Genomic DNA, 26,879 nt, shown 5'->3' on the forward strand with positions numbered 1-26,879 from the left:
CAGGGTGAAAGACATTGTTAAGCTATTAAGTCTTGTTAACTTTTAGAGACTGACCTCTCTCATCACAAATCTTGGAACATATTTACTATACTTAAAATAACCACTGTCTAATTTTTCATATAATAGTCCAAGCATGTGACAATATGAAATATCTGATAGAAATATAGGTGGGAATTAAATAATTGTTTTTGTGCTTCCTTTCAGCTTTCCTAGTTTATGAGGCAACCCATTTCAGAATTGCTTCATTGATAATTTTCTTAGAGATATCAAGATGTCATTTTTCATAGAGACTAGTATGTCACATGTGCATGTAACAAGATTGGGAAGAGTTGTAGGAGTGATTTAGCTTTGAAAGAATGAAACAACTTTAGGAAAAATGTGTAGGTAATTTTTAAACATTGATCTCTTATATCTGATAGTGGTTGTGGGTCCTTAAGATATTTTTAAATGTTTGCTGGAGCATCATTCATCTACTTGAGGCCTATAATGGTGAAATGAGAGCTTGTCAAGTCTAACCTTGAACAATGATTGTGGTACTCACTGGTTTAGTTTTGGAACAGAGCAGAAGTCTGATTAAAGGGAACTAACTTCTTGAGCATCTACTGTATTTGCTTTTAATTGTATTCTCATTTCTCTCAGTCATGTAAGTAGGAAGTATTATTATGTAAAGAAAAAAATTCTAGAGTTAAGTGACATAATAGCATAACATTCAAGGGAATGGTCTTAACTCAGGAATGTCAAAGTGAAGTCAATACTATTTGTACTGTACTATATTACCTCCCTTTAACTTCTCTCAGCCTTAATACAGATCTCAAAGTTGATTAAAAGGCTATATGTGAAAGCACCTAGCATAGTACATGGGGTATAATAGGCATTCAGTAAGTGTTGTTTCCTTTTTTTTTTTTTAAACCAGAGATCTTTTTGGAAATTGTGTTTTATTTGTGGACTTTAAACTAGAGAACACAATCTATTTACTTACTGTGCTTTCCATTTAGGTTTAATAAGACAGGGATGAGGGAGACTCCTTTCTTCCACAGATAAAATGAAAACAATCTTTATATTGGCACCTACTAAATAAGGATAATATATATGTGCTTGTTATGGTCTTAGTTCAGAAATTTTCAGAGCTTTGGGGCTCACGACCCATTTATACGGTTAAAAATAAGGACCCTCAAAAAGCTTTATTTGGGGGACTTCCCTGGTGGCACAGTGGTTAAGAGTCCGCCTGCCAATGCAGGGGACACGGGTTCGAGCCCTGGTCCGGGAAGATCCCACATGCCACGGAGCAACAAAGCCCGTGCACCACAGCTACTGAGCCTGTGCTCTAGAGCCTGCGAGCCACAACTTCTGAGCCTGCGTGCCACAACTAATGAAGCCTGTGTGCCTAGAGCCTGTGCTCTGCAACAAGAGAAGCCACCGCAGTGAGAAGCCCATGCACCACAACAAAGGGTAGCCCCTGCTGGCTGCAACTAGAGAAAGCCCATGTGCAGCAACGAAGACGCAATGCAGCCAAAAGTAAATAAATGTATTTAAAAAAAATTTTTTTAAAAAGCTTTATTTGGGAGTTTCTATTAATATCAATTTTTACCATTTTAGAAACTAAAAGTAAGAATTTTAAAAAATATTAACTCAAAAATAACACTAATAAAGCTGTTTTTTAAAAAAATAAATTTATTTATTTATTTATTTTTGGCTGCTTTGGGTCTTCGTTGCTGTGCGTGCGTGGCGAGTAGGGGCTACTCTTTGTTGTGGTGTGCAGGCTTCTCATTGCGGTGGCTTCTCGTTGCGGAGCATGGGCTCTAGGCACACAAGCTTCAGTAGTTGTGGCACATGGGCTCAGTAGTTGTGGTGCACGGGCTTAATTGTAGCACGGCATGTGGGATCTTCCCGAATCAGGGCTCGAACTCATGTCCCCTGCCTTGGCAGGTGATTCTTAACCACTGCGTTACCAGGGAGGTCCCAAAGCTGTTTCATATAAACATAAATTTCTAACCGAAGATAACTTATTTTTCAAAACCCAAAAAATTTGGTGAGAAGAGTGGCCATGTTTAACATTTTTTTGAGTCTCTTTAATGTTTGGCTCAAGTAAAGATAGCTGAATTCTCATATCTGTTTCTTTTTTTTTTTTAGATTTATTTCATTTACTTATTTTTTGGCTGCGTTGGGTCTTCTGTTGCTGTGTACGAGATTTCTCTAGTTCCCGCGAGCGGGGGCTACTCTTCATTGTAGTGCGAGGGCTTCTCATTGCGGTGGCTTCTCCTGTTGCGGAGCACAGGCTCCAGGCACACAGGCTTCAGTAGTTGTGGCACACGGGCTTTGTTGCTACGTGGCATGTGGAATCTTCCCGGACCAGGGCTCGAACCTGTGTCCCCTGCATTGGCAGGCGGATTCTTAACCACTGTGCCACCAGGGAAGCCCCCTCATATCATATCTATTTCTGAATTCAATCTTTTCGTATGTTCTTTGGTTGAAGTATATGAGGAACATCCAATTTCACACAGTAGGCAGTTGGAAAAGGGAGGAACGTTTAATAGCCTTTTCAGATAATTAAGGAAATTATTCTTTGATATACCATATCATACCATATATACCAAAACTCCAGAAATAACACTTTCTTAAAAGTTAGTTGCATTGTGGAATCTGAAGACATATTAGTAAACTTTTCTTACTTTGTTACATTAAAATTCATTGGTCTGCCTTGCACTTGGACATGGCTGATTTTGTAACATCATGTATTGGTCATTTGGAAAATATTAGTTCACTGAGTTGTGTAGATCTTCCGAATGCTGACACATTTATTTTACAATGAAAATTCACAATTATTAGCATTGCCACGTAGCTCATCAGAAAAATCTTAAATATTGGTAATCTGTCAAGCTCACAGTGGTAGATACAAGTTTTCCAAAATTCTTATCTTCACTTGAAAGCTCAAATTTTGTCATTAGCAAGAAATACTTTAAGTTGTTTTCCTTGAAGCCATAAGTTCACTTTGCTCATTTTTGTGAAAACATCTGCCAGACACTTTCTGAATAGCCATAATTTGTCTCTCAGTTGTTCTTTCAAGTAAAAGTGATGTTCCATGAAAAAAGTGGCTAGTTCAATTAGCAACTTAAACAGTCCCACAAATACTTTTTCCTGAAACAGTCATCCTGCTGCAGAAGGGGGTATGCTGTAGAAATGGTTTATGTGTAATCCCCATTTCATCACAAAATTTTAGAAAGAAAAGGCCTTTTTTTTTTTTTTTTTTTTTTTTTTGTGGTACGCAGGCCTCTCACTGCTGTGGCCTCTCCCGTTGTGGAGCACAGGCTCTGGATGCGCAGGCTCAGCGGCCATGGCTCACGGGCCCAGCCGCTCCGCGGCACGTGGGATCTTCCCGGACCCGGGGCACGAACCCGTGTCCCCTGCATCAGCAGGTGGACTCTCAACCACTGCGCCACCAGGGAAGCCCAAAAGGCCGGTTTTTAATAAAAGTAATTTTTTTACTGTTTCATCAAGGACATTATTCTTTTTTTTTAACATTTTTTTCTCTTTTTAAAAAAATTATTTTGTTTATTTTTGGCTGCGTTGGGTCTTTGTTGCTGTGCATGGGCTTTCTCTAGTTGCAGTGAGCGGCAGCTACTTTTCGTTGCGGTGCGCGGGATTCTCATTGCAGTGACTTCTCTTGTTGTGGAGCACGGGCTCTAGGTGCACAAGCATCAGTAGTTGTGGCACGCGGGCTCTAGAGCACAGGCTCAATAGTTGTGGCGCACGGGCTTAGTTGCTTTGCGGGATGTGGGATCTTCCCGGACCAGGGCTTGAACCCGTGTCCCCTGCATTGGCAGGAGGATTCTTAACCACTACACCACCAGGGAAGCCCCTCATCAAGGACATTCTTCAGTGAACAGTCTTTTTTTCTTTTTAACTGAAACACAATGACTATTATTACAGCTTGGTGACATTGCCTTACTTCATGGTAAAGCACCAGCGGCTTTACCCATTGCAGTGCAGTACAGTGCAAATGTTAACATAATAAAAAAAAATTAGTAGTAGTAATTTAAGAAAATAGTTTTGACCTTGTGGACCCTCTGAAAAGGTCTCAGTGTCCCCACAGGGGCCCACTGACCACACTTTGAGAATCACTGTCTGTGTTATTATTGTTGCTTCTGTTATAGGTGATTGTCACTTTTAATTAATAAAAGACTCTTGAGGGCTTTACAGTATCACAGTTAAATAACATGGACTATGGAGTCACACCTGGATTTGAACCCTAGTTCCTCTATTTAATAGTTATGGAAGTTAACTTAATCTCTTTAAACTACTTAAATGCTTAATAGTGCATGGCATATAGTGCAGGTAGAGTGAATGGTGGCTGTTTTTATTTCTACCAACTTGCTTCATCATACATTACATCCAAATAACCCCCTGTGTTCCCTGTCAGATTAACATTTTGTTTGCAGTTCCTTTTGTACCACTGTGCACCGTAATTCACATCACATCACATGAATTGGAGAAGGCTTCTTTTTCCCTTCATTAGCACTCAAGTGAAAGCCTACTTTCTCCTGCATGCTTAACCAAATTGTCACAAAATTACCAGTTTCTGACTTCATTTCTCTAATCCTGTGTTGTAAGTAGGTTAGTAAATACTTTATGAAGATTTTGTAACCATTGTCCTGTAAGACTGTAAATTTAACCAGAAAATAGCTCTGATTCACATTATTTGGTACACGTAATGAAAAGTGGTTTAAGGCCATAGACATTTACTGGTACTACAAGATTAGCTTGATTATTTACAATGCTAAACTGTTTTCTGTTACTGTTTATTTACTGTTAGGACAAAATTTGATTAGCTATCACTTTTATCCTAAATTTAATTTACATTGAACTTAATGTAAATTACATTTTCAATAATGGTGTATTTTGGCAAACCTGAAATTTCTTTAAATTTGTATTAACAAAAGTCAGAATCCTAAGATAATGTGGTGTTTCATAATTTGGTGATAGACATATTTTTAATATTAGAAAGCAAATTATGTTCTGTCTCAGTTTCTAGTTCTTTAAATGAAAGCTTTAGTTGCCCAGTATCTACTCATAATACTTGTTTCAGTTTTTACAGCATGTATGGTTCCTTAAAGTAAGTGTTATGTGAATTCAGTTACAGTAGTTGTATCCTGAAGGCCCTACAGCTAGTCTCTACCTGGTTGTATTAAATGACTCTAACCTTTTTGCCACCCATCCTGCCTATTCCCCTGTTCCTCTTTAGCCACTTTCAGCTGTTGCAGGTCCAGAAAAGAAAAAAGCAAAATAAAGTCTTAAGATTTTTGAATAATTGTTACATTACTCTTGGTTCTTTAGTAATTATGAAACCCAATATTTTCTGTCTTTGTTTAGAATAGTGGCTTTAAATACCATAAACTTTTTCCATAATGTTGATATTAAAAGTTAGGTCTGATAGCTTTAGGCTGAAAGAGCTGATTTTTTAATATTATACAGTTTTGTTTTGGGGAACAGAAACCCAGCTAAAATTAGTTAAAGCAAAGTGGGGGAATCTGGCTCTCATAACCCAGTAAGTTCATAGCTAAGACATAGCTCACATTATAAGAGTTCTAATGAAAGTCTAGGGAGGACTCTGATTGATCAAGATTTGATTGCATACTTACGCCTGAATTAATCACTGTGGGCAGAGGAATGTGGTTCTGTGATTGGCCAGCACAAAGTCATGTGCCGTAGGCCAGCTGTGTGTGTGGGGGGGTTGCTTTTGTTGGGGGAGGGTGTTGGTACCTCCACTTAAAACACAGGTTTCTCAGAAGAATGAGGGGTCTGTCTGTTAGAGTAAGAAGAACGGAAGAAAAAACCTGTTGAAGACAAAATTATAAAGCACTACCATCCAATACAGATGTAGAATGGTTTCTTATTTTGCCTTTGACTATTATGTAGAGGTGTTCACAGGTATAGCTACAGAATTGAGTTCATTGTTGATCAACTGTTTTCTCAAACGTCTTATATCAGAGTCTTCACACTTTTTTCTCTTAATGTCTTGAATAAGTTTTCCCAATTCCCTTTTGTTCTCCAGCTTTAAAATGGTATTGTCTTTAAATTATGACAAAGCTTATTTAGGACCAATAAACAAATAAAATGTATGATCCAACAGCATTAGTCATTAAGCTGAAAACCATAATGAGATACCACTTCACACCTACTAGCATAGCTGTAAGCAAAAAGATAGACAATAACAGGTGTTGATGAGGATGTGGAGAAAGTGGAACCCTCATATATGGCTGATGAGAATGTAAAATGGTGCAGCCACTTTGGAATGCAGTTTGGCAGTTCCTTAAAAAGTTAAAGGGTTAATATGTGACCCAGCAGTTCCACTCCTAGGTATAAAACCCAAAAGAATTGAAAACAAGTGTCTGCACAAAAACTTGTACATGAATGTTCATAGTAGCATTATCTAAAATAGGCAAAACATGGAAACAACCCAAATGTCCATCAACTGATGAATTGATAAACAAAACCTGGATATGCATACAGTGGAATATTATTCTACCATAAAAAGGAATGAAGTACTGCTACATGTTACTACATGGATGAACCTTGAAAAAATGCTAAGAAGCCAGTCACAAAAGTTCACATATTCTGTAATTACATTTATACGAAATGTCCAGGATAGGCAAATCCAAAGAGACAAAGTTGATTAGTGGTTGCCAAGGCCTTGGGACAAGGGGCACGTGGGGACTGGCTGCTAATAGGTATAGGGCTTTTTGTGGTGAAGAATATGATCTGGAATTGGATGGTGGTGATTGATGTGCAACTTTGTGAATATACTAAAAATGACAGAATTTTACACTTTAAATGAGTGAATTGTATAGTATGTGAATTATATCTCACTAAAGTTGTAGCTTAATTAAGAGAAATAAGTAGGGCTTGTGGCAACTTTCTACTACCTAAGGGTCACAGGTGAACTCTTGGCAGCTCTTTTTCACTCACTTTTCATCTATCCTTCCCTGTATTGAATTCATTTGTTCAGCAAGTAATTACTCAGTTTCTGTGTCTGAGCTTCTGTTGTAAGCAGTGAGACTAGAGCAATGAATAACACAGGCTAAATTCCTATTCTCATCAGTTCTACATTCTAGAAGGTCAAGATTTCTCAGATCCCTGCTGTAAACTGACCCTGTGGTGATATTTAACCACTGTGAGCTAGTGTTGTAGTAGATCCCTTATCTTTCTTTCCTAAAGTCAAATTTATAATAAATAACATACCTTAAATTTGAAAGGAAAGGATATCCTAAATGTTTGGCATCCAATAACTCTTCCCTTAAGATTTGTGGAAAAGGTTGATTATTAGAATGAGAAGACCTAGGATTGCATCTCATGAGCTATATGCCATCAGGAAAGCTTTATAATAATTTTTTTAGCCTCAATTTCTGTAAAATTAAAATCCCACTTTAGTGGATACTTTCTTTGATTAAGCTTTTAAAAATGCAAGGAATAGGGACTTCCTTGGCTGTCCAGTGGTTAGGACTTGGTGCTTTCACTGCAGAGAGGCCTGGGTTCAGTCCCTGGTCGGGGAATTAAGATCCCACAAGCTGCGCTACGTGGCCAAAAAAAAAAAAAAAAAAAGAGAGAGAATGCAAGGAACACCCTTATTCAGACTATATCAAATAAGGGTGGAGTGTTAGGAACATTAAGGAACCAGTTCTCACATTATCCCAGATATTTCAGGTAGGAGTATCTTGGTAGGAATTCATGGATCTTTGCTCTACTGCTCTGCCAGCCACTAATTCAGCTACTAAATTTTATTTTTCCTGGGTACTGACTCTCTTAGTCTTTATATAATTTTCGTGTTGAATTACTGAGAGAATCTGCTTATGCTGATAAGCTCTGCCCAAACTGAGGCAGATTGTTTTTACTGCTGGCCTGTTTATGGATTGGCTTTTCCCCTTCACCTCCTCCACCAGTCAGCTGTGGTGTGGGGAAGGGGGGTGTCACATAAGTAACATCCTTTGCTGGCTTTGCAGCAACATCCCTGGAAAGAGAAGTTTCTCTATGATAAGGTTGTAAGTATGACGTTATTTAGTCAATGTCACTCCATTCTTACTTTTCTGTTCGCTTTGTACTCACTGTTCAAATCTGGGGCAAATCATTATTACCTCATCTCTACAGTGGTTGCCTTATTTCTGCTATTGCTCTGCTCTAATTCATAAAATAACCAGCGTGGTTCTTTTAAAAAATAAGTAAATCATATCAACGCTCCTCCTCTGCTTCAGTTGCATCCCACCACATTTAGCTTTCAAACTCCTTACTGAGACCTTTAAGGCCTTGCCAAATCTTGTCCCTGTCTCCTTCTCCTACCTCTCTCACTTATAATCTCCTTTATACTATGCTCTCACTCATCTTCTTTTAATTCCTCTAACTCTAACACATTAGTAGCCCTCTCCAGGCCTTTCACACATGCTGCTCTGTCAGAATGCCCTTCCCACTCCCTTTTTCTTCATCCCCTTTCCTTCGCCTGCCTGGTTATTTCTCATCTTTTGAATCTTCAATATCATTTACTTAGAGGCCATCCCTGAAGAGGCTAGTTGAAAGTTAAATCCCCCTGTTGTTTTCCTTGAGAATACGTATCATAATTTGTTAGTGTATTTACTCAATGTTAAATTCTCCCATCAGACTATAAGCTCCCTGAGAGTATGAACCTTGTCTATTTTGTATACCACTCTATTCTTAATTCTTGTCACAGAGCCTGGCAGATAAGTGGCACTTAAATAAATACTTGTGGAAATCAAATGCAACTTTAAAAAAGAAAAAACAAAAAAGAGAGTCATGTACTCTGATTAGAATTAGTGACTAAATCAAATTTTTCAAATCAAGTTAATTTTTCTCTCTTTTTAAAAATATTTATTTATTTTGGCTGCACTGGATCTTTGTTGCGGCACGTGGGATCTACATTGCAGCATGTGGGCTTCTTAGTTGCGGCATGCCGGCTTCTTAGTTGTGGCATGCATGTAGAATCTAGTTCCCGGACCAGAGATCAAACCTGGCCCCCCTGTATTGGGAGCTCAGAGTCTTACCCACTGGACCACCAGGAAAGTCCCAAGTTAATTTTTTTCTCTTGAAATGGTAATGGCATGGTAATGGTAGAAATTTTTTAGAAAAATGGAAAAATAAAATAATCCTCCATAATCTTACTGCTGTTAATCTTTTGGAATGTTTCCTTTTTCTTGTGTACATTTTGAAATATATTTGGACTTAATTTGGGTTCTAATGAGAATAACTCATAGTAGAATATAGCAAAGTTTCTTAAGTTTGGCACTATTGACATCTTGGGCCAGATAATTCTTTGTTGTGGGAAACTTCCCTTTGTGTTGTAGGATGTTTAGTAGCATCCCTTGCCTCTGCCCATTTGATTCCAGTAGCATGTCTGTCCCCTTCCCCCCAAGTTGTAAAAACCAAAATTGTCTCCAGAAATTACCAAATGTCCCCTGAGTGGCAAAATCACCCTGGGTGAGAACCATTGGGACGCAGTCTTGTGGGATATAAAATTAACCAACACTAACAAGGAACAACCTGAAAAGGAAATTGAGAGGCATACCCATTTACAGTAACATCAAAAGGAATATAATACTTAGGAATAAAACTAACCAATGAGAAGAAAAACTTTTACACTGAAAACTGTAAAATGTTGCTGAAAGAAATTAAAGGGGACACAAATAAATGGAAAGACATACTGTGTTCATGGATAGAAAGACTTATTATTGTTAAATGTCTGTACTACCCAAAGTGATCTACAGATTTAATGCAAATCTACGGATTTATCAAAATCTCAGTGGTATTATTTGTAGAAATAGAAAAATCCATCTTAAAATTCATGTGGAATCTCAATGGGCCCCAAATAGTCAAAAGTAATCTTGAAAAAGAAGATAAAGTTGGAGGTCTCATACTTCCTGATTTTAAAACTTAATACAAAGCTACAGTAATGAAAACTGTGATACTTGCATAAAGTCAGACATATAGACCAATGGAATAGAATGGGGAGCCCAGAAATAAACCCTAGCATGTATGGGCAAATTATTTTTGGTGAGAGTGCCAAGACCATTCAGTGGTAAAAGGACAGTCTTTTCAACAAATGGTGCTGGGAATATTTGATATCCACAAGCAAAAGAATGAAGTTGGACCCTAACCTAATACCATATACAAAAATTAACTCAAAATGTATCAAGAGCCTAAATATAAGACAAAACAATAAAACTCTTAAGAAGAAAACGTAGGACAAAGGCTTCATGACATGAAACTAGCAGTGATTTCTTGGATATGACACCAAAAGCATAGGTGACAAAAGAGAAAATAGGTAAATTGGACTACATCAAACGTTAAGATTTCTGTACATAAAAGGACCCAGTCAACATTGTGAAAAGGCAACTGGCGGAATGGGAGAAAATACTTGCACATCTAATATGTGGTTAACATCCAGAATATATAAAGAACTCCTACAACTCAATAACAAAAAAATAAACCTCTATTTTAAAATGGGCAAAGGATTTGAATAAACATATCTCCAAAGAAGTTATACAAGTGGCCAACAAGCATATGAAAAGGTGTTCAACATTACTAGTTATTGAGGAAATGGGCAGGTCAGAACCACAATGGGATACCACCTTATACCCATTAGAATGACTACTGAAAAAGCAAAATCAAAAAAAAAAAAAAGACCCCAGAAAATAACAAGCGTTGATGAAGATGTGGAGAAATTGGTACCATGGTACACTGTTGGTGAGAATGCAAAATTGTTCAGCCACTATGGAAAATGGTATGGTGATTCCTCAAAAAATTAAAAATAGAATTACCATATGACCCAGCAACTCCACTCCTGGGTTCGGAATATACCCAAAAGAATTGAAAAGGACTTGAAAGAGGTATTTGTACCCTTAATAGTCATAGCAGCATTATCTGCAGTAGTCAAAAGGTGGAAGCAAGCCAAGTGTCCTTCAGTGGGTGAATGGACAAATAAAATGTGGTATATGCATGCAATGGAATATTCTGACTTAAGAAGAAAGGAAATTCTGGCACATTACAATGTGGGTGAAACTTGAAGCCATTATGCTAAGTCACAAAAAGCAAAAATTGTACAATTCCACCTATATTAGGTACCTAGAATAGCAAAATTCATAGAAACAGAAAGTAGCGTAATGGTTGCCCGGGGGGAAGGGGAAATAGGGAGTTGATGTTTAATAGGTTATAGGGTTTCAGTTTATTGAGATGAAAAGAGTTTTGGACATTGGGTGCACAAAAATGCAAATGTACTGAACTCTTCACTTAAGAATTATTACGATGGCAAATTTTACATTTTTTAATAAAAATTTTTTAGTTAGAAATGGTTATGATAGTATGTTTTATGTCGTGTATTTTACCACAGTTTAAAAAAAGAAAAGAAAAAACACTTGACAACCAATGTTAGGATGTGGAGCAAGGGGAAGTCTCATTCATTGCTGGTGGGAATACAAATTGGTACAGCCACGTTGAAAGGCAGTTTGGCAAGGTTTCTTACTCTTACCATACAATTCATTAATCACACTCTTTGGTTTTTATGCAAATGAAGGTAAGTAAACTATGATACATTGAGACAATGGAATATTATTCAGCACTAAGAAAAAATGTTCTATCAAACTATTAAAAGACATGGAAGAAGCTTAAATATATACTACTAAATGAAAGATGCCAATCTAAAAAGGCCACCTCCTGTATGATTCCAGCTATATGACATTCTGGAAAAGGCAAAAGTGTAGAGACAGTGAAAGATCAGTGGTTTCCAGAGACTGTAGGCAGAGTACAGAGGATTTTTAGGGCAGTGAAACTAATCTGTATGATACTATAATAATGGTAGATACATGTTATTTTACATTTGTCAAAACCTGTAGGATGTACCCTAATGTAAACTATGGACTTTGGGTGATAATGATGTGTCATAGGTTTGTCATTTGTAACAAAGGTACCACACTAGTACAGAATGTTGATAGTGGAGGAGGGACGAGGAATACATGGGAACTCTGTACTTTCTGTTCAGTTTTTCTGTGGGCTTAAAACTGCTCTAAAGTTTACTTTTCAAAAAGGTGTGTATGGCATGATATTATTCATATTAAATGTTAAATGTATTAAAACTATTATAGATGTGTTGATATACAGTCAAAACACTCATGAGAATTCAGAAAAATGGTTGCTTCTGGGAAGGCAAAAGGGGAAAGGGAGTGGAGAGGGTTGAGGTTGGAATGAGGTTTCAGCAGTATCTGTAATACTTAGAAATTCTTATTTCTTTAAAAAATAAAGCAAATGGGACAAAATAGTGATATTTATTGATACATGAGTATCTTATGATTTTCTCTACTTTTTTGTATATTTGACATTTCAAAAAATAATTTCATACTTATAGAAGTGGTTAATTTGGGAATATATATGTTAAAATGTAGTCTACTTCATTGACTGCATTGATGGAGGGGGAACCATTATTTACACAAATTTAGTCTTGTCCTGAAATATACGACCTACTCAGAAATAAGACTGCTTGCAGAGTGGCTTAAGGGAACAGGGAAGGGCTAGAGAGTGGGGTTTGTTTTCATTTGGAGAAATCTGTGTTGTGTAGATAACAGAGCTCACCTTTGGTTCTGTAACTTATTCAGGTACAGTACTGTAGCACAGTAAATAACATGTGGGTTAGAAGCTTTGAGTCTTGGGTAGTATTTTTCAGCTTATTAAGTGTCCAGGGATGGGAATAAACGGTAACAGAAACAGACCAGAATTCATAGTAGATTTGGGGTGGGGGTATTGTTTCTGTGATGATAGGCCATATTAAATTATAAAGTAAATATACAGTAATCTGATGGTTCTCAGTCCTCATCTTATTTGACCTGTCAGTACCATTTGACATAGTTAATTATGTATTCTTCCTTGAAAAGTAATTTTTTTTCACTTGATTCCAGCTTTGCACAGATTCCTATTGTCTTCTGTCTCACTGACTGTTACTTCTTAGTTCTCTGCCCCTTAATATTTAAAGTGCCTGAAGTTATGCTCACTCTGTAGATAATCTTACCAAATCATCTGGTTTTAAATGCGATTTATACACAGCCAGCTTTCTAAGTTGATATTTTTAGTCCTAACCTCTTCCTTGAAACCTAGGCTCAAACTGACGTCTTGACTCATTTTGATTCATTATAAGTATATTAAACTTAGCATGTTCAAAAGTCATATTACTCCCCAAACCTGCTCATCATTCAGTCTGCCCCATCTCAGTAAATGGTAGTTCCATCTTTCACTTAACTTGGACCAAAAACCTTCCATTCCTCATTGTTTCCTCTCTTTCACAGTCTTATCTAGCCCATTAATTAGCACATTTTGTAGATTCAATCTTCGGAATATATCAGTCTTCAGAATCTGCATCTCATTATGTCCCCTGCTATCACTCTGCTCCAAACTATTAGCTCTTATTTGGACTACTACAGCTACGTTGTATTCCCAACACAGCAGCTGGAATGATTCTGTTTTAAGTCAGACTATGATGTCTCATTTGCTCAGAACCCATCAGTGGCTTTCTATCGCACTAAGAGTAAATGCCAAAATCTTTACAGTGGCCATCCATTTCCTTCTCCTCTGTTCATTGCATGTCAGCCACCTGGACTCTGCCTTTCCTCTTCTCTTATGTCTGGTCCTTTTTTACTTGCTAATTCCTCTGCCTTGAATACTTTCTGCTAAATTACCAGCATGGCTTGCTTACTCATCTTAAGGTCTTTACTTAAAAATATCCCTCTTCTTGGGACTTTCCTGGTGGTTCAGTGGTTAAGACTCCGTGCTCCCAATGCAGCGGCCCCAGATTCAATCCCTGGTCAGGGAACTAGATCCTGCACGCTGCAACTAAGACCTGGAGGAGCCAAATAAATAAATTTTTTTTAAACATTTTTTTTAAAGTTAAAAAAAATCCACTTTCTTGGCTTTATATTTTTTCTAATACCTGTCACTATCTAACATATATTTTAGGTTTTTTTTTTTTTTTTTTTTTACAGTACGCGGGCCTCTGACTGTTGTGGCCTCTCCCGTTGCGGAGCACAGGCTCCGGATGTGCAGGCTCAGCGGCCATGGCTCACGGGTCCAGCCGCTCTGCGGCATGTGGGATCCTCCCGGACCAGGGCACGAACCTGTGTCCCCTGCATTGGCAGGCGGACTCTCAACCACTGTGCCATCAGGGAAGTCCTATATTTTAGTTTTATTTATTGTCTTTCCCCACACTAGGTTCTGTGAAGTCAGAGATTTTTATCCTTTTGTTCCCTGCTGTGTCCTTAACACTGAGAACAGTTTATGGTATATAATGATCAGTAAACATTTGTTGGGTGAATTACTGGCTTTTTGTGTAGATGTACACATCTGTTTAGTATGTGAGCATAATTAGAGTTAATGCTTCTCAAATGGTGTTTTAGTAAAGCAATTCAGTGATTTACCTTTTAATGAAGTTTTTCTGTTGCCATTGTGAAAGTCTTTGAACATAAGTTCACAAAGAAAAATAAATATTTTGAAAATACTGAGGAAAAAGAAGGAAAAGTGGCTTATTTGAAGAGATATGCAACAGAAGGAGACCTAGAATGAAAAGGTAGTATGGTCTAGTATAAAGAACATTGGTCTGGGGCCAGGATAATCTGAGCCTTGGACAAGTCACTATAAAATGAGATAGTTTAAATGATTTCTATTTTTTCCAGTTTACAAAATCCTACAATGATATTTGTGTAGATTTTTCTGTAACAAAACCATGAATTTGAATTGATTATATTCATAAAATGTACATACAAGGAAAATATTCCTTAATCTGCTTTTCATGTTTTATTTTAATCTGATCTTGTTTTGTAAATGGAAAAAATAATTGGTTTTCTCATGTGAGAATGCACTAAATAAACAGAGATAGCAGATTTCTTTAGCAGTGTTGACTTGGGTTCTGTTGACTTCCTTAACTTGGTTGAATCTCATTTGGTTTCTTGTTCTTCGTAATTTTTCCCAATGTCTTTCCCGTATGTTTTCTTCAACTTGTTATTCAGTCAGTTCCTGAAATTGTATTTCTTCTATGAAGTACTCAAAACCTTTGAAGAGAAATGATCACTCTTGCCAGGATTTGATCAGTCTCATTCTAAAAGAGAAGGGAGTACCTTCCCTTTTGCTCATATAAAATTCAAACATGCATTGTTTGGTATAACAGGTGTCTCTATGTGTTGTCCTTAATCACTTTCTATGTGATTCTGAAAGTTCACCTTGGAGCATTTCCCATCTTTGAGAGGGTTGGTTATATGTGTCTCACCAAACTTATGGTCATTTCTTAAATGTGTCTCACCAAACTTATGGTCATTTCTTAACCTTTTTTCTTTCCCTACCAAACACCTCCTCCTTGCCAGCAGCACGCATGCACAGACACACATACACACAGAGTTCATTTGTTTGGTAATGATCTCTGTTACCAAATCTATTGAAAGCTCAATGATTTCCATGTGCTTTGCAGCATAATTTAAGGCCAGAAAAAACCCTGCAAAATGTGAAAACACAGAGCAGTTACGCCAGAGCCACACAATATCTTTTCATTGTTTACAATCTTGAGCTATGGCTTTCTCAGTATTCTTAGCATAGAAGTTATTGCCATGGGTAGTAACTTGTACTAATGGCAATTTTAAATATTTTTGTGACTTTGTTTTTTGAAGTTGATAACATTGATAAAATTTTTGAGACATAAAAGATGTTAGAATCCCTTCACTCTACAGATGAAGGAATTAATGCCCATAAACATGGTAACTTGACTAAGATTACAGTAATAAAAGGTAGAGCTGGGACTAGTAGCCATATACCAGTAGTTTAGCCATATGGTAGTACCCATCTTGGGGGGGAGACATGTATGTATTCTGTATTTTCTCCTCTGTTATGTGTGTGTGTATATACACCTCTTGTACAATATAGGTGAATATAGAAAACTTAGGAAATTTAACTTTTTCCTTTTCTTCTTACCTTTGTTTTCTAACTTTTCCAAATATGTATAACTTTTGAATTTAATGTATTTCCCTATTGTTTGAATATTGATTAGATAGTGAAACTCTACTGTAATGCCATTCCTTAGAGTTAACAACTATTAACAGTTTCTAACATTTTTGTGATTTTTATCTTTTTTTTTTAATTTATTTTTTGGCTGCATTGGGTTTTTGTTGCTGTGTGTGGGCTTTCTCTAGTTGAAGTGAGCAGGGACTACTCTTCATTGCAGTGTGCGGGCTTCTTATTGTGGTGGCTTCTCTTGTTGCGGAGCACGGGCCCTAGAGCACGTGGGCTTCAGTAGTCGTGGCTCATGGGCTCTAAAGTGCAGGGTCGGTAGTTGTGGCGCACGGGCTTAGTTGCTCCACGACATGTGGGATCTTCCCGGACCAGGGCTTGAACCTGTGTCCCCAGCATTGGCAGGCGGACTCTTAACCACTGTGCCACCAGGGAAGTCCCTTTGTGATTTTTAAAAAAGTACATTCATGTAATTTAATAATTTTAATAAGTTAAATTTCAATGCTTATAATTTACATGTGGATCATTTTAAAGTATGGTATCTGTAGATTCGAAGTATTTCTTAAAACTTGTCCAAAAGCTTGCCAAGGTTAAATCTGGCCTCCTACAGTGAATTTACTTTTTGTTTTTTTGTGGGTTTTTTTTGCGGTATGTGGGCCTCTCACTGTCGTGGCCTCTCCCGTTGCGGGGCACAGGCTCCGGACACGCAGGCTCAGCGGCCATGGCTCACGGGCCTAGCCACTCCACGGCATGTGGGATCTTCCCGGACCAGGGCATGAACCCGTGTCCCCTGCATCGACAGGTGGACTCTCAACCACTGTGCCACCAGGGAAGCCCGTGAATTTACTTTTAAACTTCTCTTATACTCAACCTCCATTCATCTTTTTACTTGTCAGAGATAAGAACTTGATTCTACTTATGAAGACTTTTGTCTATCACTAGTAGTGCTAATTAGAACTTTTCTCTCCTACTGCTGCTATTAATAAATATTATTGCTGAGAAATAAATCCACAGTTTGAGCAAGCATATAACGTTAAGCATTTAACATTAAGCATTTTTTTTATTGCCATAAATGTGAAGTTGGAATTTATTTGCTAATCACCTGCAATTTAACAACATATATGCTATTTGGCAAAGGCATAAATAAGCACCATAATGACTGCTGCTGGAGAGATCAACAAGTGGAGATGAGAGGAGGGAGAAATAGGTAAAGAATGGGAAAACAGACTTCTATAGATATTTATTTTTAGCATTTGTTTACCATATTTATTGGATTAAACAGCTGTTGTACTTATGTTTAGGATGCAATGGTTATATAGGTTGAAAACACTAGTAACTCACTTTTAATTCTCTTTTTGTATATGTTCTATCTTCTACCTGAAATGCCTGTCTCTAACTGAATTTCCATTCAGTCTTAAAGATTCAGCTTATATTTCATCAGCTTATATTTTATCTTTATTACATAGACTCTCTGCTGTTAAGATTAGTATGCACATTATAACACATTACATATATTTAAATGAATAAAGTCAAGTAACATATTTGGAATGGTGTTTGACACCCAGTGTTTGCTAAGTGTTAGGCCTTATTACTATTTTATTAAATTGTATTTTTTTGTCATAAGAGTACTACCTCCTTAAGACCATGGATATGCTATTCTGGTCCATCCTTATATTTCTTATGATTGGCAAGTAGGTGATTAATAAATATTTGAATACTTGAGTGTGTGCTTTTTAGCAGGCTGTAAGTAGTAATACAGTAGTAATCCACATTGAGGGGAGGATTTGTGTGTGTGTGTGTGTGTGTGTGTGTGTAACTTTTTAAAAACTGCTTTATTGGGATACAGTTTACTTTGCATAAAATTCACACATTTTAAGTATACAATTAAATGATTTTTAGCCAATTTTCAGAGTTGTGGTAATATTACTAAATACCAATTTTAAAATATAGCTCATCACTTCACAAAAGGCCTTATGCCTGATAAATTTTTTTATTCTTTTGCTTTTTTGTGCTATTACCCAAGTATCAGTATTCCTAAGGTAAAAATGACAGGCTGGATGAAATAAAATCAAAGTATTATATCCCTTACCTTTGAATGACTAACTTTAGAATTTTCTTTAAATGTTTTTCTCTAGTAAGACTTACTGAGTCCTTACTGATCTAAACCCTAACTTTTTACTCAAGAAAATTTAAACCATTCAGTTTCATACAGTGTATTATTACATCATCATATCTTAAATTAATAGTTTCTAAAGTTTTAAAGAAAACAGTATATTATATGGATAAAAAGTGACTTAGAAATTAACTAGCCATAAGTTGGAAAGAAAGTACTCTACTTTTCACCCCATTGGAGCAGAGAAAGTAATCCCTAGAACCTAGCACAGTAATGGATACATAGTAATTATTTGTTAATTTTAAAAACTACATAACTATTAAATGGAAATGCCATTCTGTGTTCTGTAAGATTCACTTGTTTGAATTTTTTGACAATTTCTTGTTCCCTTTTGCCTGAGTTTAGAACTTTGAAGCTGTATCACAAGCAAAGAAGTGTAAAAATTCTGGATGATCAGAGCAGCCTGAACTCTACTGTTTATTGGGGGTGGGGGGCTGGAGGCGGGCACCCTCTATAGCCTTTGTTTTTTAGATAGTCTTTGGCCTATAAATAAGCCTTTGGCTAGTTTGGCAGCCTTTTGGAATTCTGATTGACAGCTTACTGTATCAGTTAAGTCATGCGAATCCAGAACTATTATATTTGTATGTAGTATGTAAAAACCCAGCTCTTTAAGATAAGTTAAGATTTAGAAAAAGAAGCCTTGTGTATCCCTTTCATGAGACCTCAGAGAAATAAAAGTCCTTCTTGATTCGAGATGGGGTTGTGATTTGAAAATGTCTAAATATCTAATACCACTTTTAAGACACTTTGTTTTTTGCAATAAAAAACATGGGTAAATGCTGCCAGGTTGTTGTGTAGGATATCTTTCTATCTAACTATTTCATTCAATCTTCTCTTTACCTTGGAGGTAACAGCTTTCTCTCAAGAGAAGAAAACTCTTTCTTGCTCTATTGTAAAGAGGTTGTCAGTTCTTTTATTTTGCAAATGTTTCTGTGGAGAGTAATAGCCCAAAGCTTATGTCACAGCAACTACAGTGCTAAATTGTTTTGACAAATCCTTTATTAAGAGTTTCAAATTATCAGAAACTAATTTAATAAGTAAGATGTACAAAAATGGGGGAAAATGTGTGTAAATAAATATTTAGGTCAATATATAGCAGTTGTTTAGGATTTATTAATAGTTTGCTTTATTAAGAAGTTAAAGCCCATTCATTGTACATTAATCCTACTTCTTTAGATGGGATTACAGACTAGACTAGAAATAATCTCTGTCCCTCAAAAGTCTACCTTTTTACTGAACAAATCTTTTAAGTAGTACATTTTGCAGATTTTATTTTCTGTGAGAAACAGGACATAGTTTTATGTTATTGTTTATTTGAGTTATTTATTGTTTTCGTATTGTGATACAGCGAAAGCGCATTGTCTTGATAATAGTACTTTTGCTTTGGAATGAACCATAGGCTCTAAAATTGGCTTGAACTCTATTTGACTTTAAGACTTGTGGGAGACAATATGGCATAGTGGTTAATTGGCTTTGTATGAGACTCTGAATTCTAATCCTGGCTGTCCCACTTGTAGCCATGTAGCCTTGGCCAAGTAGTTTAACTTCTCTAAACCTCAGTGTCCTCACTTGTAAAAGTAAAAATATTTCTTCTTACTTCTTAAAGGCTGTAATGATTAAACTATGGTGAATATTGAAACTCTTGTTGTAATACTTGTCTACTTATTTTTATTCATTTTGCAGCCTATCTTATTAGTATTTTTTAATTGTCTTGGTATTTTTATTTTATTTTAATATTTATTATTTATTTATTTAGGCTGCACCGGGTCTTAGTTGCAACATCAGCCTTCTTAGTTGCAGCATGCAGGCTTCTTAGTTGCAGAATGCATGCAGGATCTAGTTCCCTGACCAGGGATCGAACCCTGGCCCCCTGCATTGGGAGTTTGGAGTCCATTTTCTTAGCAGTTGCTGTATAGTGTATTAGAAGAGGCCTTGAAGAGAGAATTTCCAGTGCATTAGAGGAATAGCAAAGTTAGTGAGGATACAGCAGAATGAATTGAGAGAGTGATAGGAGCTGAGATCTTAGAGGTGGTAACCGGGGGTGGGTGCGGGGGTGAGGGGGTGAGGTAGGAAGACTTAAGCCATTATAATGACTGGGCATTTACTCCAGAGTGGAGAGCCAGTGGATGGTTTTGAAGAGGGGAGTAACATGACCTGATTGACTTTTTAGAAAGGAGTTCTAAAAAGGAGAAAGGAGTTCTTTGCAGAGTCCTTATTCCCATGGAGTCTATGGGTGGAATTCAGGAGGTCCTGGGAACTTAGAAAAAAATTAATTACATCTTTGTTTTCACTAACTTCTAACTGAAACAGTATTCCCTTCAGTTAATAATGTAGCCAATAAACCTCAGTAGTTATTAAAGTTACCTGTGATTTTTGTCACCACCAATAAAAATCAGATTATAGTTGCAAAATACGTTTCATCTAATATCCAGTGCAATGGGCTTTCTCTAGTTGCAGCGAGCGAGGGCTACTCTTCATTGTGGTGGCTTTTCTTGTTGCGGAGTACAGGCTCTAGGCTCACAGGGTTCAGTAGTTGTGGCACGTGGGCTCTAGAATGCAGGCATAGTAGTTGTGGCACACGGGCTTAGTTGTTCCACGGCATATGGGATCTTCCCAGACCAGGGCTCGAACCCGTGTCCACTGCATTGTCAGGCGGGTTCTTAACCACTGCACCACCAGGGAAGTCCTCTATGTTAGGTAACTTTAAAATGAGAAAAACACTTTAAAAAACAGAATGGTTACAGTATGTGGTAGAATAATTAATGTGCTTCTTAGGAAGAATGAAATAGATCTGCCTATACCACCATGGAAGATCTTTAAGATCTTTAATTAAATAAACAAAAATAAGGTGAAGATCAGAATAAATAGATAAGTGTGTCAAAATCATAGTAAATCTAACAATGTTTACCTTTAGAGAAAGAAACTATGAATGGGCAGGAAGGTTCTCTCCCCTTCCCCCATCCCCCCTTTTTTAAAGCAGTTGCATTTACTAACCTTATACATATATTAGTTTTTAAATAGGGAGTTCATATGGGGGGTGAGATTACCTTGTATATATATTACTTTTTAAATAGGAAGTTCATATAGGGGGTGAGATTATGGGTTCTTTTATTCTTTGTACCTTTGTGTTTTTAATAATTCTTATGTTACAGTTTAAAATTTTTATGATATATCCAATATTATAGCTCCATTAATAATTTCAGTGATGTTCAGTATTTGAGAATGTGAATATGAAATGAAGATAGGAAATCATCTATATAATATAACCTTTATTATGAGTAAAATATGACTATGTATATATATGAGTAGAAGAAAAGATAAGGGGATGTACATCAAAATGTTAATATCAGTTTTCTCTGGCTGATGGAATTTGAGGTGATTTTTTTAAAAATAATTTTCTTTAATTTCTTGTAGACTATGAGAAGACAACGAAATGAAGTTGTAGTTGAATTAAGGAAGGTGAGCCTGATTAATATTGGGTACTTTCAAGCATAATTCTAACAACCTTACAGCATATAGAGAAATTAGCAAATGTATATTAATCTCAGGTGCTTAATTGGCATTTCTTTTTCTTTTGAAAATGGAAAGATTGACTAAATTTGACAAGCTATTGAAGTTGACAAGATACAGTTTGTCCACTATCCAAATATAGAGATAAACACATTATCAAATGATTTTTTCTCATGTAATTTTAAATGATTTATATAAAATATATGTCATACTAAATAGTTCTGCTATTTACAGTAGTAATTACTCCATAAAAGGAACTTGGTACTTAAAAATTTCATCAACTTTTCAAGTATTAAAGTAGGTTAGTTGAGAATATATTTTTAAGTTTGTCACAAACATTTTTAGTGAAATTCAAGTGGCCCTTCAGTTTTGTAAGGTATTGTTGATTTTTGTCTGATTTTGAACTGCGCAACTTTTGCTTTGACTTTGTTTTTAGGTGATAAAGAGAAGCTCCCAGATGATGTATAAAATGGTTTAGTACTTTTAAATAAATATGTATGTTTGGTTCTGGCTTAAACTATACACTATCTTTTTAAATCAAATTATTTTGTTTTTTAGTTTATTTTTACATTGTTCACGGTTCATTAAAAATGTAATATTTGGGGTTTGGGGCTCAAATTAGTGTTGCTTAAGTGTTTAATTCACAATTTGGTTTAATTTTCTGCGTTTGCATTTTACTTTTAAAAGTCACTTCATGTTTTTTTGTAGGCACAGGACTGCCTAACCTTTGTATGAAAGTATTTAGCTTTTTAAAAATTAACTGAAGGTTTTTTTTTTTTTAAAGAATAAAAGAGATGAACATCTCTTAAAGAGAAGGAATGTACCACATGAAGATATCTGTGAAGACTCTGACATAGATGGTGATTATAGAGTGGTAAGTAATTGTTATTCTGGTAATTTAAAAATACCAGTGAAAAATTTTTACATAAATATAGAATTACAAGGTGATTTTTTAACTTAGTTTTCTCTAACTTTTTTCCCAGCAAAATACCTCTCTAGAAGCTATTGTTCAAGTAAGTTGAGTTTCCCCCCCTTTTCATTTGTATTTCTTGGACTTAACAACTAATTACTGTGTATCTGCATCAAAAATTGTTTTGTTTTTTATAGAATGCTTCAAGTGATAACCAAGGAATTCAGTTAAGTGCAGTTCAAGCTGCTAGGTAAGTTAAATTTTAAGGACATATTTTGTAACTTACACAGGAGTTCTCTTTTGGGTTTTCACTATATAGTAGTCCTGTTTCTTATATTAACTTTGATGACAATAAAGAACAGTCATAGACCAACTGAATTTATTTTCAAAATTATTCTCTGATTTAGAGTATTAAAATTAGCAGTTTTCTAAACTCACTAATACATTGAGGCGTTAGTGTGGCTAATAGGTACAAATGCCAGGGAAAAGTTGATTTGACAGGGTATTGCTATAGACTAATAGAAAAACATTATTTATAAAGCTTTTTACCTTTTACTGATTAATAGGTATTTAATTTTATTAAAATTCAGATTCATCAAATCCTACTCAGGTAGCTAATTCTTCTCACAGTCCATATTGATCAAACAATGAATTGAATTAAAGCTTACTGTAGCAGTGTACAGGGAAGTACACATTAAGATTTAGGGCTACAGAGACTCCCACTTCTCAGTCAATGTAAGAATATTTAGTTATTTTTGCACATTGTTATAAAACCTATGCACTCATATTTTAAGGGAAAACCAAAAACTTTTTACTGAGACATTTGTATTAATACATAGCTCGGGGAAGACATGGTTGTATCATAGTACAATATAGTGGTTTCTTTTTTTTTAAATTTTATTTATTTTTGGCTGCATTGGGTCTTTGTTGCTGCGTGCGGGCTTTCTCTAGTTGCGGTGAGCAGGGGCTACTCTTCATTGCAGTGCTAAGGCTTCTCATCACGGTGGCTTCTCTTGTTGCAGAGCACAGGCTCTAGGGCGCGTGGGCTTCAGTAGTTGTGGCACATGGGCTCAGTAGTTGTGGCTCGTGGGCTCTAGAGCACAGGCTCAGTAGTTGTGGCGCATGGGCTTAGTTGCTCCGCAGCATGTGAGATCTTCCTGGACCAGGGCTCGAACCCGTGCCTCCTGCATTGGCAGGCGGATTCTTAACCACTGCACCATCAGGGAAGCCCTTTGTTTTTTTATAAATAAAAGAATACCACCCTATGTTGTAATTGTAGGAAAGAGACACTTAAGCAAGAAATTGATTCTAGTTACAGAATTTTAAAGTGAAAAAAAAACTTCACAGTTTTATGTAATATCTTATCCAGTGCATGAGTCCCTTTTATGTTTATTAGACTTTCTTACTTTTGCATATTCACTTTAAATGGCCTAGAACACATACGGAAATTATAGAATTAAATGTTGCCCACCACAGGTAGAAGAACTTCTTAGAGAGAACTTTGCTATGGAGGAAGAAAATCACAGAAGTTTTCACATCTCAGAATGGCAAATTAATGTAATAGGAAGAATGATTAAGAAATTGGTACATTATGCTCACCATTGTCAGAGTTGATTATAGTATTGGAGCAGCTCTTCTCAACATGAGTTCTGTAAGATAATTAAAGCCCTAAGGCAGGGGATCTCAAAATATAGTGTGTGGATCCCTAGGAGAGCCTGGGATAACTTAAGGAGGTATTATTTTCACAATAATAATAAGACTTTATTTGCCTTTTTTGTTGTTGTTTTTACTGTGTTAACATTCACATGGATGTTGCAAAAGCAACTGTGGGTAAACTACTGGCACCTTAGCACAGAGCAAGACAGTGTCACCAAACTGATGATACATTGTAGATATTATATGCGCCATTTTACAAAGAAAGAGGAACATTTCTCTTTAAGAATGTCCTCAGTGAAGTAATAAAAAATAATTTCTTTTATTAAATTTGAAACCTTGATTAAGAAAGACTGGGTTGGGCTTCCCTGGTGGCGCAGTGGTTGAGAGTCCGCCTGCCGTTGCAGGGGACACGGGTTCGTGCCCTGGTCCGGGAAGATCCCACATGCCGTGGAGCGGCTGGGCCCGTGAGCCATGGCCGCTGAGCCTGCGCCTCCGGAGCCTGTGCTCTGCAACGGGAGAGGCCACAACAGTGAGAGGCCTGCGTACCGCAAAAAAAAAAAAGAAAAAGAAAAAGAAAGACTGGGTTTATTTCCTGTGTTGTGCAAAGAATCGTACCATTTATTACAGAAAATACTGTGAAGAAGCATGTGGAATAATTCTTGCTTTGTAAGAAGTTTAGAACCTAATCGGGAAGGCAAAACTATATTAAAAATAGTGATGCTCAACAGCGAATGTAGCCATATGCCGTGTATATATTCTCGGAATTCAGAGAGGGTATTTTGAAAACATTTAACTTGAAAAGGTAGAGTTTGAATAGGCAAAAAAGAGAGCATTCCAAGTGTGGGGAATGGGATTTGAAGGGCCTAGAAATTAGACTGAAATGGTCGGACAGACAACTGACCTGTTGTTGAATTACAGAGAATAAGATTAGTAGATAAATAAGATGGAGCTAGTTTGTGGAGTGTTATAAAAAACTCAGTCAAGGAGTTTACACTGATAGGGTAGTAAATTAGCAGCCATCACTTGGTTTATATAGGGGAATAATCTGATTAAAGTTGCTTAAACATTGTCTTCATATAGTAGTGCAGGGGATTCAATGGGTGAAGACTTGTGTTAGGCCACATTTAGGATTTGTCAGCTAAAATTGCAGTCTGCCATATGTGTAAATGGGCACTAGGTATTGTTTTACTCTCTAAGCTCCATGAGAGCAAGGATGTGTCTGTCTTATTCACCTTAGTATCTCCAATATCTCTCTGGATATTTTCCTATGTATTGCTGTGTTTATTTCATTTCCTTTAGTTGTTGAGATGAGAATGTTGTTGAGCTTTTATGACCTTTGATTTGGTATATAGAGTAGGATGAAGAACTGGACACTAGTATCAGCTATAAACTTGTACCAGCATCCTATCTGCTTTTGTCCTAACTTAAAAAAAAGTGGTTCATGTCTTACCATTTTTTCCTAATTATTACTAATCTCTGTAAATTTATAAATTAATTTATAATAGAGAAAAGGTTGCATTATGTAAATTTAAAAAGTAGCTTGCAGGGAGAGTATTTGTGCCAAATATTCAGTTTATTGTAATATATCAAATGTGAATTTGAATTTAATTATATGTCATTAAGTTCACAAGGGGTATGTTTATATCTCTTATAGGAAGCTTTTGTCCAGTGATCGAAATCCACCAATTGATGACTTAATAAAATCTGGAATATTGCCTATTTTAGTCCATTGTCTTGAAAGAGATGACAAGTAAGTACATTATTTTAAGAAATAATTTAGGATGTATCCTTTGCAGAAGATAAGATTTTCTCGTAGTTAGTTTGGTCTTTAAAGAAAAAAAAAGGGGGCTATAAGGTGGAGTTGAGAAGCCAAAGTAAAAAACAGTGTAAGGAATGTTTACACCAAGAGAGGAAAGTAAAGACCAAACGGGAACTTGCGAATGATATATTTAACTTTTAAGCTTTGAAAATTGGCAAGAACTAGTTTAGCCAGATAGGTACTTGAGAAAACTGTTCGGGTAATAATGTGCAGGTATCTTAATAAAGAGTTCTTACTAAAAATAAGGACACCTGAGGAGGTTGTATGCTTTTTATACTGAAGAGATATTTTAAATAGTCATTGGAAGTTTAAAAAAAAGTACTGGGTGCATAGATCTTTTGAATAAAAATATGTAATACTTTTAAAATGCTAGGGGGAGGAGTGGTTGGTGGATATTTGGGCCAATGTAGAAATTCCTGCTGTTTAAAATTATTTGTTTTTTGTAGTCCTTCTTTACAGTTTGAAGCTGCATGGGCTTTGACAAACATTGCGTCTGGAACCTCTGAACAAACTCAAGCAGTAGTTCAGTCCAGTAAGTTGGTTATTAAGAGACAAAATTGTGATTTTCAAAAAAAGTTAATTAAAAAACTCAATGCTTTTCCTAAAAGAATAGAGCTATTTATATTATAAAGTAATTAAGTATTTTGAATTCAGTAACAAATAAGGTAGTTGAAATAGGCCAACTCAGGTATGTTACTTTGATCACCTTGTCCCATTGACTGACATTTTCTATTTCCAAAAATTCATTTGATTCTAAATCTGAAAACATTTTGTAATTATAG

The 26,879-nt window shown here is 36.2% G+C and overlaps 1 protein-coding gene across 1 annotated transcript in view; it reads left to right on the forward strand.

The window, feature by feature from the left end:
* Nucleotides 1-26,879, forward strand: part of KPNA4 (karyopherin subunit alpha 4) — a 54,064-nt gene that overhangs the window by 4,556 nt on the left and 22,629 nt on the right. The window contains exons 2-7 of the mRNA XM_030842413.3: nucleotides 21,617-21,661; nucleotides 22,497-22,586; nucleotides 22,696-22,725; nucleotides 22,820-22,872; nucleotides 25,933-26,028; nucleotides 26,544-26,629. Of these exons, the coding sequence (XP_030698273.1) occupies nucleotides 21,617-21,661; nucleotides 22,497-22,586; nucleotides 22,696-22,725; nucleotides 22,820-22,872; nucleotides 25,933-26,028; nucleotides 26,544-26,629 (400 nt within the window). The remainder of the gene's footprint in view (nucleotides 1-21,616; nucleotides 21,662-22,496; nucleotides 22,587-22,695; nucleotides 22,726-22,819; nucleotides 22,873-25,932; nucleotides 26,029-26,543; nucleotides 26,630-26,879) is intronic.

Source organism: Globicephala melas, chromosome 4 (genome assembly GCF_963455315.2).
Source record: "Globicephala melas chromosome 4, mGloMel1.2, whole genome shotgun sequence".
NCBI classification, from domain to species: domain Eukaryota; kingdom Metazoa; phylum Chordata; class Mammalia; order Artiodactyla; family Delphinidae; genus Globicephala; species Globicephala melas.